Raw genomic sequence first — 15,592 nt, 5'->3', positions numbered from 1 at the left:
TGTAACGGATGTTTAACCTTAATAAATCTTTTACTCTGAATTTTAAAAATGTACATCATTATAGGTTGTTGAGATAAATAAACCATGAACAATGCTTATGACAGTGTCTAGAATGGAGTAAGATTAATATAAATATTGGGCACTGATATTATTATTCAGTGATGAGAGTACAAAGGGATGTGTTATTCTGAAGATGTTGATCATGAATCATACTTTGAAAGGTCAAAACTTGACTTGTAATATCCATAAGTTGGTTTTTTTATTTGTTTGGTTTGGGGTTTCTTACCAAACTCTTCTTGAAACTATTTATATTTTCAGTTTACATAACTGTAAGGTTAACAAGTCCATACGTTATTCACTGTGTAATGTTGCGACCCTTTCACCTACCTGTAACACTTCTCTTTCAAATATCAAGGGTTTTGATTATTTAAAAAAATTGTTAATTTTTCCAATACAAAAGCGATTTACGCCCAGTAAAAAGAAAATTTTGGAAATAAAATGAAAAAAGATGGGGGAAGAAAAGGACCCATAAGTCCAACAATTACCTCATAATTATTGTTTAAAAAACTTATAAGATTGTGTTTTACATAGTTGTATCTATGCGGTAAATACAATCCTCTGTCTTATATTCCCCACTAATTACAGCAGTCAGCAGTCCCCCTTTATTATAGGGGGGAATATGTTCTAAGACCCCCCGCCAGTGGATGCCTGACACTATGGATAGTGCTGAACTCTATATATACTATGTTTTTTCCTATATAGAAGGTTTAATTTATAAACATAAAATAAGGTTTAATTTATAAATTAGATGTAAGAGGATAATAAAATAGAACAATTATAACAATGTGCTGTAATAAAAGTTATATGAATGTGATCTCTCTCTCCTTCTAAAAATACCTTATTTTACTATACTCTGGGCAACTGAAACCACAGGAAGAGCAACTGCAGAGTAGGAGCGACTACTGTTTATATTTTATCATGTTAAAATAGTTGTCATGACACTTTGGGAGGCCGAGATGGGTGGATCACGAAGTCAGGAGATTGAGACCATCCTGGGTAACACGGTGAAACCCTGTCTCTACCAAAAATACAAAAAATTAGCTGGGCGTGGTGGCGGGCGCCTGTAGTCCCAGCTACTCAGGAGGCTGAGGCAGGAGAATGGCGTGAACCCGGGAGGCGGAGCTTGCAGTGAGCCGAGATCACACCACTGCACTCCAGCCTGGGCAACAGAGCGGGACTCCGTCTCAAAAAAAAAAAAAGGTGTCATGAACATCCTTTCAAACAAATACATGTTTGCCATGCATCCTTGCTATTTATACCAAAGTTTATATAGTTTTTGTCAACCACATTGCTTCCAATTTTCCCACTATTACAAATAACACTTCAATGAACTCTATGTGCATGAAGAACTTTATGTGCATGAAGTTGTGTATAGAGGATTATTTACATAAGAGTTTTAAGTGAAAAATTACTAATAAAACAAAAATAAGCAGCCCCAACAACAAACATGTAAGTTATACAAATATCTATGGTGTTCATTATATACTTTCAGATTAGCAGTTTTTTTTTTTTTTTTTGAGATGGAGTTTCACTCTTATTGCCCAGGTTGGACTGCAATGATGCAAACTCGGCTTACTGCAACCTCTGCCTCCCGGTTTCAGGAGATTCTCCTGCCTCAGCCTCCTGAGTAGCTGGGATTACAGGCATGCGCTACCACACCTGGCTAATTTTGTATTTTTAGTACAGACGGGGTTTCTCCAGGTTGGTCAAGCTGGTCTCGAACTCCCGACGTCAGGTGATCCACCCGCCTCAGCCTCCCAAAGTGTTGGGATTACAGGCATGAGCCACCACACCTGGCGAGACTAGCTTTTTAAATGACTGGTTTAAAAATGATTTATATTGTTTTATGGATGCTTCCATTTTTTCTTTCTTTAGGATATACAATTCTTACAGAGATAACAATTGTTTTTAATGTGTCTCCAAAAAGAATGTATTCCTCCTTAATGAATTCTAATTACATTATGTTTTAAAGATTGAGAACCCTAATGAGAAGTGATAAATGTTAACTTTGCTTTAATAACCAAATTTATAAACACATTCATATGCCAGATCTTATGTAAACCTAAGAGGTGAATAACAAGCACCTACTTGAAAATCCCTCCAGGAAGCCCCGCCACTCAGAGGCTCCCCTTAGCGTATTAGACCTCCAGCAGCTCTACTGCTGCTGAGCACCGCCATGCAGGCTTATGCTAATTGCTACCCTTGACATGGGTACTGATGATGACAGTTTTCTAGTCAATGTTGAATTATATTTCTTCAGGTCATAAAACACACTAGGTTAAAAAAACAAAACAAGGAGATAAGCATTGCCTATTTACAGGAATGCAAATCCCCTCTAGAAACTGGAATATTCCCTGACAGAGAATATGCCTAGAGTCCCAGGAATTATATTGTCAAATGACTTTTCTGTGCTTTACAATTAATTCATTTTTAAAATGAAACTGGTTCTGCCTTTCCAATCAGAAAATGATCCTTCATGGTGAGTTTGCTTTGGAGGAAACCAATTTTATGATGTAAAATGTACTTGAGTTTAGAATGATATCTAGGGATGGAGGCCTTATAATTACGATAATCCCCAGTGAAGGTACTGCCGAGTGAATCTGCATTAAATTACCTTCGTTGCATAAGGATGACAGATCTGCTTCTGATTTTAAATGTCAACTTCAAATAGTTCAACAGTTTTGAGTCAGAATAGTATTTCGACCAAACTTTCCCTTCTATGGAACATAAATGATAAAATCTTTCCATTTTAAAAGATTTGAGATGACTTTTTATTTATTTTTTTGAGACAGGGTTTCTGTCACCTAAGCTGGAATCCAGTGGTGTGACCCCAGACTCATGCGATCCTCCCACCTCAGCCTTCTGAGTAGCTGGGACTATAGGCACGCACAACCATGCCCAACTAATTTTTATATTTTTTTGTAGAGATGGGATTTTGCCATGTTGCCAAGGCTGGTCTCGAACCCCTAGTCTGAAGTGATCCACCTGCCATGGCCTCCCAAAATGCTGGGATTATAGGCGTGAGCCATTGCACCCGGCCTTGAGGTGACACTTTAAATAAAGAGAAGTCATTACTAATTTGACTATGATAGCCCAATGTTAAAATTATCTTTTTTCTTCTACGCTATTACACAGAATTACTTTTTGCATTTTTTACCTTTAGCAAAGCGGCAACCGCTTCTTGGGTGGCATTACGAATGTCTTCCCCATTCACCATTAATATCTGGTCTCCCCGCATCAGTCTTCCATCGGCATCTGCAATTCCTCCTTTGACAATGTCTGACACAAATACTCCAGTATCGTTTCTACACACAATTTTGAATTTCAACATTATCTTTTGCTCAACTGTAATGCAATGCTTATTTAATAAAAAGTTACGTTTTTACCCAAAATTTTTACTTGTTTTTATGACTTTAAAAGTTTTGTTATTTGGAGCAACACTGGGGCAACATTAGAATTATATTTTTTGATAAATAACAGCTTATGTCTTACAGTGCTTCATAGATTAAAATGATCTCCAATAAGCATATTCTTCATCATTTATATACAGTGAGTAGAAGCGTGTATTACCATTCTCATTTTATGGGTCACTCGGCTACTAAGTGGCAAAAGTAAGACTTAAGAGTCAGTCCTTGGATGCAAAATCTGCTGTTCTTTCCAAATCAGAATGGAGCTTTGAATAATATTAACTTGTGGTTACATAAATGTTGCTATCACCATCATTAATATTATTGAAAATCATAACAGATGTGTATCTCAAACTAAACACCATTTATTAACTCAAAATCTAAGTACCATTGCTGTGATGTCTTTTATTTGAAATCATTACACATCTTCCACACGAGATAGGTTTATGCAAAATAAACACAAATCTTATTCCCATCCTTTCTTTCACAAAACTATAAAAAAAAAACCCCAAAACTTCTAAAGATACAAAGATAACCATAAATAGAAATATATAGTAAAAGCTGAACTGTATCACTTGTTCTTGCCAAGGTCATGACATCAAATCATTTCACCATTTGATCCTCCGCTTTCCCATCTTTAGAAACAGGGTATTGGATTAGACGGTCTTTGTATGGTCTTCCCAAGGCACAGAGTTTAGGGTTCATTAATGGTGGTTTCTATGATGACCTGGTGACCCCAGATCCTATAGTAGCCATGTTCCCCATGTCATATTTCATGAGAACTAGACTACTGATACTGTATTCCAAAAAAAGTCTATTTTTTAGACATATTCCCACTGAGACTCAAATAATATGCTAAATTCTTTCTGTGTTTAAAAATAATTAGCCTTTAGCTGTCTCTGAGAAACAAAATGGTGTAAATGTCTTTTTATTTCCATACAGAAAAGTCGCTGCAGAACCAGGTGTCTATGCTGCTGGTTTGGCAATTCTGAAGAATGCCTATTTCCAAAGAAGGATATTCTGAAATAAAGATCACCATTTCACAGATTTCTGACTCACTGGAAAAAATAAGCTGCTTTGAAATGGTGGCTATCTGAGGCCCAAGAAATGACAAAATAAACTTAGAGACACTGCAGACTGCAGGGGCACTTTTAACTGAATGGTGACTTCACAAGTTTAGCTATCTGGTAGATTCTGAGATCAGATCCAGATGGGCTTATAATACTAAAAGGAAGAAAGATTTATGAAACTTGCTGGATTATTTGTTAATATCACTTATAAATGAATTTGTTAATATTACTTACATGTAAATACTTTTAAAATGTACTTATATACAAATGAATTAGGTTGTGAATTTTTGCGCATTCACTATTCCATTACCACCCGGGCCCCCTGCTTTAGGTCCTGTTGATGGCGCGCTCTTATTCGCTCTGATCCTTCTCCCTACAATATCTTCCACTGTCCTTTAATAAACCAATACTCACTTATCACTTTTAGCCTCACCTCAGACACCTTCTTTCTTGGAAATTTTCCCTAATTCACTTTAATTAAATAGGTCACTTGGTCCCTTTCTCCTTTGCTACCATGGGTCCCCCACAAAGCATCTTTGTCACTCATCAATAGATTCCTTTGTTGCAAGAATATATTTAATTCGACGTTCACCAGACGATGAGTTTTTGGAGTTCAGGGACCATGTCTTATTTAACTTTGTTTCTGAAAACTTAACGTATTTCCTAGCACATAGCAGGTGCTCAAAAATACACCAAATGACTTTTTGTTAAGTGCCTTCAAAACCTTCCAATATTCTGATTTTAAAAGTCCAAAACCAATGTCTTTTTATGGTTCCTTAGTGAGGGGGCTAACAACAGCTACCTACTGAACACTAGCCACTGATAAAAGATTCACCTACTGCTATTACTCTTTAAAATGATTTAAGTCTCATCATTTCCAAGGGGGCATTGGGTTTGTCCTCCTCAGTCACACCTTTTACCAACAATACTTAATCCTAGGCCTTTTCCCGGCTTCTTCTGCAGCTCAATAGTGAGGGTGTCACACACTTCCTCCTCTTTGTATGGGGCCTCATCTCTGTAGAGTGTCAGGCGCACTCTCTGTGGCGTCTGTCTCAGGACATTGATTGCTTCATCATGTGTGGCCTTTCTCAAGTCAATTCCATTCACCTGTACAGAAATGGGACACTGACTGTAAGGAACATGAGAAGTAAAGGAGAGTTAGGTGGGGAAGGGGAGAGAGATAAAGAAGCAAAGAAAGAAACACTCCCCCCAGGAGCCTTTTCTCTGTTAATTTTGAAGGTCAAAAACAGGCATTCTATACCTCTAAGATCTGATCTCCAGCCCAGAGTCTTCCATCTTTACATGCTGCTCCTTCTTCATAAACTTCATGGATAATAATGGCACCCTAAGGGCCCAAACAAAACATACCCATACTTATCCCATTCTCCTAGGAATGGTGAGCAGAAATGGAGTCCAAACACATTATACTTTGATAGACAGCAATAAGGGTTATAAACTCTGGCTCTACAGTACAAGCTCCATATAATTCAAGGGAAAGTGTAACAACAATTTTTGCTAAAAGGCTCAAAGGAGCTTATACTTTTTTCCTAATGATAGAGAAGATTAAAGAAAAAAAACTATAAAATAAAACATGCATACATAGATGAGAGATAACTTTCTTATCCATAAATGAAATCACTTTTAAGGTATTTTTGACATCTAGAAGACTTTGTCTACAAAGTATCACTTTTTCAAACTCTTTTTTTTTTTTTTTTTTTTTTTTGAGACGTAGTCTCACTCTGTCACCCAGGCTGGAGTGCAGTGGTGCAATCTCAGCTCACTGCAACCTCTGCCTCCCACGTTCAAGAGATTCTCCTGCCTCAACCTCCCAAGTAGCTGGGATTACAGACGCTACCATGCCTAGCTAGTTTTTGTATTTTTAGTAGAGATAGGGTTTTGCCATGTTGAACAGGCTGATCTCAAACTCCTGGCCTCAAGTGATCCACCTGCCTCAGCCTCCTAAAGTGCTGGGATTACAGGCATGAGCCACTGCACCTGGCTCAAACTCCTCTTAAAATGGGTTTAACCCAACCTGGATATCAGCAAAAAGGAAATTAAAATGTAGCAAGGACTGGTGAACTGATAGAAACACTTTGAAATTTCAAGATCAAAATCACCAGTGTAGCAGAATATTGCTGAGTCAATATTTATTGGCTTACTCAAAGGAAACCTCCCCCGTATCCAATTGAATATTTGCCCTATAAATTAAAATAACAAATACAGGTTTTTTCGGCCTTCACATTTCCTTTACTAGAACTGATAGAAATCTCCCCATAATCGTCTCTGAGGCCTGGCTGAAGGACGGCCTGTGCAGAAGCACCTCTGGGTGGTGCTCACCAGCAGCGTGTCTGAACCCCCAACGATGCTCAGGCCCAGCCCTGTTCGCCCTTTGGAAATCTCGATGGTTGTTTCGCAGCCAGGGATAATGGGGCAGGTTGCAGGATCAGAAGCAAAAATTGCTGGTGTTGATGATCTGCTTGTATCTAAAAATAAGTTAAAAATGAAATACAAATAAAAATTGGTTACAAGGCATATCCATCAAACTCATCACACAGATTGACTCTGAGGGATGGGGCAGAGAAATGGGCCCACGACTGTGGGAAAAGAGACTTTGTATTTACCTCAATCTTTTAATTATCTTATATTTAAAAATAAAACAAATGTGATTAAATCACCATTGTTAATTTAGGGTAGTGGGCCAAAAATTACCTATTTAATTATTTTCTATGCTATCCTACATGTTTTAAATTGGTAGAGATATAAAGGAGAGGATATGAAGAAGAGAGAACAGAATTAAATTGAACCTCAAGTTTCACTTTGATATTCTCCATTTCAATGGAGGCAAACACATTTCTTATGAATTAAAAGATTTATAGAACTCATAACTGAGATATGTGGCAAAGACCTAGAAGTACATTCAGGGAATACCACAAAACATATCAATAATTTTGGTTCTGATGCCTGCTTTTTGGGGCTTTTTACATTTTTGTTTTCTTCTTATCCTAGAGCATCTCTTCTTATGTAATCAATTCTGAGCAAAAATGCACCATTTGCAGTTTTCTCCTTGGGTCTCACTTGATGTTTTATACATTCAGATGTCAAATCCTGGTGCATATATGTTCAGAAATGAATAGATAAGAATAGATGATGAGAAATGGGGAATATAATTTCACACATTATTTTATCAGAGTCTTCATATCATATGTTTTATGATACAACAAAGAGCACACAGCAAATAGCATGTTTTGGGAAAGCTAGGACACTTGGTATAGTAGCGTATGCTTTAGACAAGATGTTCTCTTTTTAGGAAATCAGAAACAGACTATTTTCTTGCTCCTTAAATGGTAAGAACAGGTGTAAGATATTTTCTTTTATGTTAAGTTTTCATCTAGCATTTCATATTTTTATAGACAACACTATTTAGGGATCAACATAAAATTGAAAAATGAGAAAATTTCCAAAAAATCTTTTAACACTTCAGTGAATTATCCAGTCTTTCTAAATAAAGGATTATTTTTGGAGATGTATTACTTTAAGACTTTTTCATCCAACTACATTACAAATGTTTTAAACTAGTGTTTCCTTAAAAAACTGTTAAAAGAACAGTTTGGAGGCCAAAAGAAATTTCTCCCCTCCACCCCCCGTTACAGAAAAAGCCAATGCCTTATTTTTTTGTTTGTTTGTTTTGATGCTGCAGAGCTTGAAACTGTTTTATTACACACCAGTGTATTCTTTCTCAAAAAGTAACTCAAAGGAATAATGTACCTCCATATACTAGACAGGAAGTGTAATGACACATTAAAGTGTCACCCTATGGTTCACGTAACCTAAATCCATTTCCATTATGACAGGACCCACTATTACACCTAAAGCATAGAACTCAGATCTGTAGATCATGGCAATGACTAAAGAGTATCTTATAGTGGCAGGCAGTACTGATCCCACCTATGAAATAGGATAATTGCATATCCATTCTACAGATAAGAAAGCTGAGGCTTAGAGAAGTTAAATTACTTTCCCAGCTTAAAAAAAGAATCTACGAAATGATATTTCTAATTCATTAGTTAGAGGCCTGGAATCAAGGTGCCCTTAGCAATATATTTTTGGAGAGCAAAGAATACTATTCCCTTGTTTTAGAGATGAAGAAGCTGAGGCTTTGAGTGGGTAGGTTTCCTAAGATGCCACAGCTGCTTAATGTACAGCACATAGATTGCCTGCCTAACAGTCCAGTACTCTTTTTCCAGAAGTCCTCTCTTTATATCCTGCCCTCACCATAGGGCTCCCTGACTACAACCTTCCAAACAGTGAGCCACAGGCAGGCAGCTGGCTCCCAAGCAGAAACCCTCTGCTGAGTTCAGGTGTTCCATATGTGCAGGACTCTCATGAGCCCAGAGGCCTTACTTCGGATGGACTCCGGTTCTGGGGAGCCAGACTGTGGGACCATCAGAGACTGGGAGCTGTTCTTTTTTTCTCCACTGGCTGCACCAGCTGCTGAAGGAACAGCCTGGGAATCTGGATTCTCAGCATGGATGGTAAGTTTTACTGTCATCTTTGCTGTCTTCAGAAGGCTAATAAACTGGCAGGGTGTATGTGTGGAAGAGAAACAAAATTCAAAGCTGAATTAGTAGACATACCAATGAGTCACCATTATCAATGGAATCTAATTCTCTCTATGGTTAAGGGGAGGGACAGATGCAAATTATTTCTTTGTCAGGACTTGGGTAAAGAAAGAAATGGCTCTAGTTTCTCTCTAGCTTCTCCAAATGCTTGATGTAGATTAGGGCCATGGTTAATTTCTACTCTAAGTCTAGCTCTGACCACATTTTTTTCTTATATAAGACTTTCAACTTTTTACATCTCTAATCTCATCCGTTTTTCTGAATGCCTACAACCTTAGAAGATATATGGGTTATTTTACCTACTTCCTGATTCTATAGAAGCAGTTTACACAAACAGTTTTAATAAAATAGAAACACATATGTTAGAAGCAGAATAAGAAAAGTATACAACAAAAAAGTCAAGGTAAACGAAAAGTTAAAACACAGATTTATGGGTTAAAGGATCTGGCCTAAATACTTACTAAAAACTGAATTTTTAAAAAGTAACTTTAAGTTTCTTACTGTACAATGAAGAAATGATAAGTTATATGGTTCTCTCTCACTATAAGAAAGAAAAAGCATACCATATTTCAAGGAAACAAAGCTTTTTTCTGGCACTTATAAATAAAAGGCCTCAAATGAGATACCAAATAAGTATTAAGATCTCTTTTGAGGAGAGGGAACTCAAGTACAAGATATGTTTAACCCTAATAAAAATTACGTATTTAATGGTTGAGTCTTACAATCTGTTTATAAAGTAGTATACACGATGGATATTTATAACAGCAAACATTCATTAAAAAATATTTTGGCACTAACAGTCACTGTTAAGGAGTTTAAAGTTTTCCTAAGGAAAAAATGGAAATATTTACCAAAACTGCCCAGTGAATATTGAATAATTTGTGTGGCAACGAAAAATACCTTAACACCAACTGGAAAATAAGAAATAGAAATTGAAGAACTTCTGAACAATCTCTTCTTTTCCTTAAGAACATGTCTAATACAGCTACATAACCCTAATTCTCTATGATCGCAGACACAAACACTTTAATCATGCCCAAGGATGGGCCTACATTACCATTTACTTTATTTTGGAAAATTACCTTTTCAATAGGGTAACCAACAACAATTTCATCATCTACAGCCAGTATCTGATCTCCGACTTTGAGTCGTCCATCCTAAATGGAAACGTAGAAGAATTTGAGTGATATTCCAAAAGTAATTCCCTCCCCAACTACTTAATGACAGCAAGAAAGGTAAACCTCACCGTGGCTGCTACCCCATGCTCTGTTAAGCTCTTTATGATGACTCCACTGAGTGTATCTTCTTCGCTGATAGCAATACCCAAACCCCCCTGATCCTAGAAAAGTAAAAACAAAAATGCTCAGAAGACTTGAAACAGATGAATTTTATCCAAATGGATACCAAGGGTAAGAAAAGCAACTAAAACTCTTCTGAAGTCCAGAAATCTAAGACCTTAGACTTTAAATCTAAGATCTTAGAAATCTTGTCTTTTCTTAAACAAACTTTCAAATTTTCCTAATGGGAATAAATTTTCCTCCATCAAACATTCAAGTGTTTTCACTCTTCCCATATGTCTGACATCTTTAGTAACTTTAGCAAAATATCTAGACAGCAAAAATACATTCAATAATTCCACCAAAACATTCAGCATTTACAAATTTTGTCTAATGACTGAATAAGTCATTCAAAACCAACCAAAGAATCCCGCTTCTTCTCTGGCCTGTCGCTTGGAAATAACAACAGGGTCTAGCCCCTTCATTCTTTTCTGCCCCTCTTCTTCCTTTAGCAGGCAGTCTGCCATTACTGATGCAGACTCTGTCCTTTTGGGGGGTGAACACTCAGACTTGTTTCTCCAGACAACAGCATTTCAATCTGCTGCAGACTGAAAATGCCTCTCAGTCCCAAGACAAGCTCTGAGAACCTGCCAAGGCTGAGGAGCTACACCTACTTCGCTACATTTTCCACATTTCCCTTTATCAAAACCAAATGTTCAGAAATATTGGCTTTTAGCTTTCTTTAATGTTTACTTTAATAAAATTAAAACAGAGTTTTTAACATTTTCATTGCCACAGCTAGCCACCTTCTAATTTTTTCTCCAGAGAAAAGTTACAAAAAGCAAAGCAAAGAAAAGAGAATCTTGACATGGTTTCTCTGAAATATACACACAAGTTAAATGTGCCATCAGAGATGTTTATGGTCATGGCTGTGACATCAAGGTAGGTTTCAACATCATTTTAAAGATTATCAACATGTGGCTCTTCTGAGGTAGATTATTAATGCCTGATGAGTTTGAAACTGTCACTGACCATCTCTCTACCACCTCTCTCTTTCCAGGCAATCAGTCATGTCTATCTGCCAGAGTAAGCTGCACCTTTAGAGTGAGCAGAACTGACTTTACCTTCTACCTAACTATAGAAATTTGGATATGCCACTTAACATCTCTAATTCTCAATTTTCTTACCTACGAAATCTAGATTTTCTTATCTACAAAATGGAATAATAATACTTGTCACATAACAGTCATGAAAGTACTTTATTGGTACAGTGGGTATTTGCTGATTGTTTACCTAATACTGCTTCCCATCTTACCCCTCTATAAAAATTGATTTTTATTAGAATATCTAGCCTTCCCACCCACTCCTCTCTCTCCTCCACCTCCATATTCTCTCTTCCCCCTTCTTCCCTCACTATGTTTCAGGCTGTAGATTAAAAATATGAGCAGAAATCCTTTGATACTTCTTCCTTCAAGAAGGAACCTAAAAGCATGGGCTAGACTTAGTGACTTGATTCTAACAAAGAGAATACAGCAGAAGTAATGGTGTATAACTTCACAGCTAGGTCAAAAAAGGCAAAGGGACTTCCTCCTTGCTGTCTCTCTTGGATAACTTGCTCTGCAAGATGCCAGCTGCCATTGTCCTAAGAAAATTCAAGCAGCCCCACTTAGAAGAAATAAGGCCTGTTGCCAACAGCCATTTGGGTAAATCATCTTGGAAGCAATGTCCAGCCCAGTCAAATCTTGAGATGACTGTAGCTGTAGCTGGCAATGTGTCGGCAATTGCACAAGAGATTCTCAGCAGACCCCCCAGCTAAAATGCTCTGAAATTCCTAACCCATAGAAACTGTGAGACCATAAATGCCTGCTGTTTAAGTTGTGAAGTTTGGTGGTAATTTGTTACATAGCAAAAGTTAAGGAGCTCCAAGAATGGGGTTTGAACAACTGAAGTCAATTCTACAATTACAGTCCCGTGGTCACAGTCCCTGGCTCAAAAGTAGACACATGATCTGAATTGATTCAATTAGGATGAATCTTGGAACTTCTGCTCAGAAGGCTTGAACAGCCATCCTCTCCCTTCTCCCAAGATACATGTAAAAGAAGTAGCACATGGCCAAACTATGGTTGGCAGCCATTCTAAAACCATGAGAAAGACAAGCCTTGGGATAAAGCTGACACTGGATGGCACAGTGTCACACAGACAGGGAAAAAAAACGGGCTCTCGATGACACTGTTCAGTCACAGGACCAACTACCCTTGAAGGTTGCTGACCTGAGTCCATAAATCTTCTTCCTTGATGAAACCTGATGGAATTACTTCATTTTTTTTCTGTTATTTGCAATAAGAGGAGTCCTAAAAGAAACAATAAGCTACAAATCTGCATGTATAATACGCCCAAACTCAACTAGAATACTACAAAAACAACTATATACACATCAACAAACAATTTATTGATATCAGAAAAGCAGGATGAGGCTGGGCGTGGTGGCTCAGACCTGTAATCCCAGCACTTTGGGAGGCTGAGGCAGGTGGATCACCTGAGGTCAGGAGTTCAAGACCAGCCTGGCCAACATGGCGAAACCCCATCTCTAATTAAAGTACAAAAGTTAGCCGGGCATGGTGGTGCACACCTGTAATCCCAGCTACTCGGGAGGCTGATGCAGGAGAATCGCTTGAACCCGGGAGGTGGAGGATGCAGTGAGCCGAGATCACACCACTGCATTCCAGCCTGGGCAACAGAGTGAGACTCAGTCTCAAAAATAAATAAATAAATAAATATAAATAAATAACTGAAACGAAAAACAGGATGACACATAAGAAAGGATAACAGCATATGAATGTGCAATTTTTTATCTAACTGCTCAACTTTCCAACTTACTTTTACCAGAGTGCATATAGTCCTTAGCAAGAAGAGATCTGAGATATTTTGTTTGGGGCTAGTTATTAAAACACTACCATACAGGGAATAGAAAACAAATTAAGGAAATATATTTTTGTGGGTTTTTTTCTGTTTTAAAATATTATTTTAAACGTTTTTTAGAGATGGCGTCTTGCTATGTTTCCCAGGCTGGTCTTGAATTCCCACCTCAGCCTCCCAAATAGCTGGGACTACAGGCATGTGCCACTGCACCTGGCTCCAAGGAAATACATTTTTGAACAACGAGTTGTATAATTAAACAGCTAGAAAAGAGTAAACAAGAATTAAAAGTGGAATTCAGCTAAACAAATTAATATTATTTGGAGAATTATTTTGAAGGTAGAAGCTTCTCTAAAATTCAAAAGAAGAAAAACTCTTCATCATATTTCAAGGCTTTCACCACATAAACTTGTATGAATATGAAACACAGCTTTGACAATCACAGAAGGCTACTACCTGCTTTGATGGTATGGGTCCTTTCCTAGGGCAAACTGTGTCAAAAATAAATCTTTAATCAAAAATGTTTTCTGATCAATTGAATTTGCATTTCAGTCAGCTACTGTGGGTTTAGATTCTATGTATGAGAGCTTTCTGCTTATATTCTATTTTCCCATTTTTAAAAAATATAAAAGATTAAAAAAAGATAATTCACTTCTCAGGAGTTTCTAAGGAGTAAAAACAGAACTAGAAATGAGCTCTTGTTAGAGCTCCCACTTTTAGACAATGCAAAAATCATTCTCTTCCTGACTCTCCTGATCTCAACATTTTTCCCCTTACGCATGTACGGCACATAACCGTTCATTCACTCTTCCTTCGCAGATACTTACTCAGTCTGAACTATGTCGATGACACTAAGTAATGGAAAAAAAAGTGAGAATTTCTTCTCTCAGCATGTGTATGTTTTAGATGTACAGAAAAGATACCCACATCAAAGTTCATCACAGGAGACAAGCTCTAGGGTCAAACATGGTTAAGTGACAAATAAAATGAAGACATTAATAGTAAGCACTATATAAGCCAGAATATTGAAGTAATATTTCAAAATAAACAGAGGTGAGATTTAAGTTGGATCTTTAGTGTATGTAGGATTTATATAAGTTAAAAGAAATCAGAAAGACCAAGTGATATAAACCAAGGCAAAGAGGGATAAATTCTCAAAACCTTCTCCATGACCTCTTGATTCAAATCAGTTTGACTGAAGTACAGGATTCCTAGAAGGAACATACAGGCATTTTAGAAAGGCAGATGGGGCCCAGTAGCAAGTTGAAACAGGTAATGGATGGGAAATGGGACTTGGAGGCAGAAGACCAGAGTTCAATTCCAGCTCTACTATTTGGAGTTATGGGAACAGTTCAAAGTGGAGAAAATAATAGCAAGCTCACAGGGTTGCTAAGAAGTAAATAACATAATGAACAAATGTTACATTACCATTAAATTACTTTGTCAAATAACTATAATTTAAAAATATATAGGATAGTAAAAATGACAAAAGATTTCAGCTGATTCATGAGTGTTAAAAGCTGTTTCTTTCTCCCTTCTTTGCTTAATTTTTACTCCCAGAGCCATGTAATAATGGGGTTAGGAGTGCCAGGCTTAGTGTAATATGTCACTCAACATCATTTGTAACAATGGCTTCCTCAAGAGATGTGTTCAAGGATATATTCTACGGGGAACTCACAAATTCATGGTTAGAAGTATTAACAAAAATAATAATAATAACTCACACTGTGGTAAGCACTTTGTATAAATTCTTTCATTTAATCCTTCCAATAGTATCTCTAATATAAAGGGATTTTCCTCATCTCATGAGGAAAGTGAGACCCAGACAAGTTAAACGGTGTAGAAAAACAGCCTGTTGTATGGCAGGAGTGACACCACCTTGAAGCGAAACCGCCATGGTGACCAATGTTTGACTCCTGCATACCAAGGTGTTCTGTAGCGAGCCCTGTAGCATAAATAATCCTTCATAAAGATGTTTACCTAACATCTCCACTGATAACAAGTTTCAGCAAGAAATTCTGAGACGTGACCAGCTACATGTCTTTATCCCTGCTATGTAAAGAATACTTTCTAGAGGGTGGATGCTGGGATCCACTGTCTTGTGGCCACCAGCAGCATGGCTTCTGTACGTTAAGTCCCTATTAAGTATTTCTTTCTGATAAACTGGATTTGTCAGCCTCTTTCTTCAGGACCCCAGCTCCCTCAGTCTTTGGAGGTTGCTTTGCATATACCGGCTCACCATG

At 37.4% G+C, this 15,592-nt stretch overlaps 1 protein-coding gene across 25 annotated transcripts in view; it reads right to left on the bottom strand.

Moving 5' to 3' along the window:
• MPDZ (multiple PDZ domain crumbs cell polarity complex component) overlaps positions 1 to 15,592 on the bottom strand; it is a 176,782-nt gene that overhangs the window by 10,604 nt on the left and 150,586 nt on the right. For 22 of the 25 annotated variants that reach the window (XR_010148765.1, XR_010148764.1, XM_009456297.5 and 19 more), the window contains 7 exons: positions 10,403 to 10,495; positions 10,239 to 10,313; positions 8,939 to 9,113; positions 6,875 to 7,020; positions 5,799 to 5,882; positions 5,451 to 5,644; positions 3,218 to 3,365 (listed from right to left, as the gene is read on the bottom strand). Coding sequence is in view for 23 of the 25 variants with exons in the window: in XM_009456297.5 (XP_009454572.2) it covers positions 3,218 to 3,365; positions 5,451 to 5,644; positions 5,799 to 5,882; positions 6,875 to 7,020; positions 8,939 to 9,113; positions 10,239 to 10,313; positions 10,403 to 10,495 (915 nt within the window). In the remaining 2 variants the exon portion in view is untranslated. Of the gene's footprint in view, positions 1 to 3,217; positions 3,366 to 5,450; positions 5,667 to 5,798; positions 5,883 to 6,874; positions 7,021 to 8,938; positions 9,114 to 10,238; positions 10,314 to 10,402; positions 10,496 to 15,592 lie in introns of those variants that run through there. The other 3 variants (XM_054657913.2, XM_054657917.2, XM_054657924.2) reach the window with 2 other exon arrangements.

This window comes from Pan troglodytes, chromosome 11, assembly GCF_028858775.2.
Source record: "Pan troglodytes isolate AG18354 chromosome 11, NHGRI_mPanTro3-v2.0_pri, whole genome shotgun sequence".
Classification (NCBI taxonomy): domain Eukaryota; kingdom Metazoa; phylum Chordata; class Mammalia; order Primates; family Hominidae; genus Pan; species Pan troglodytes.
This window is presented reverse-complemented; position numbering and strand designations above follow the sequence as displayed.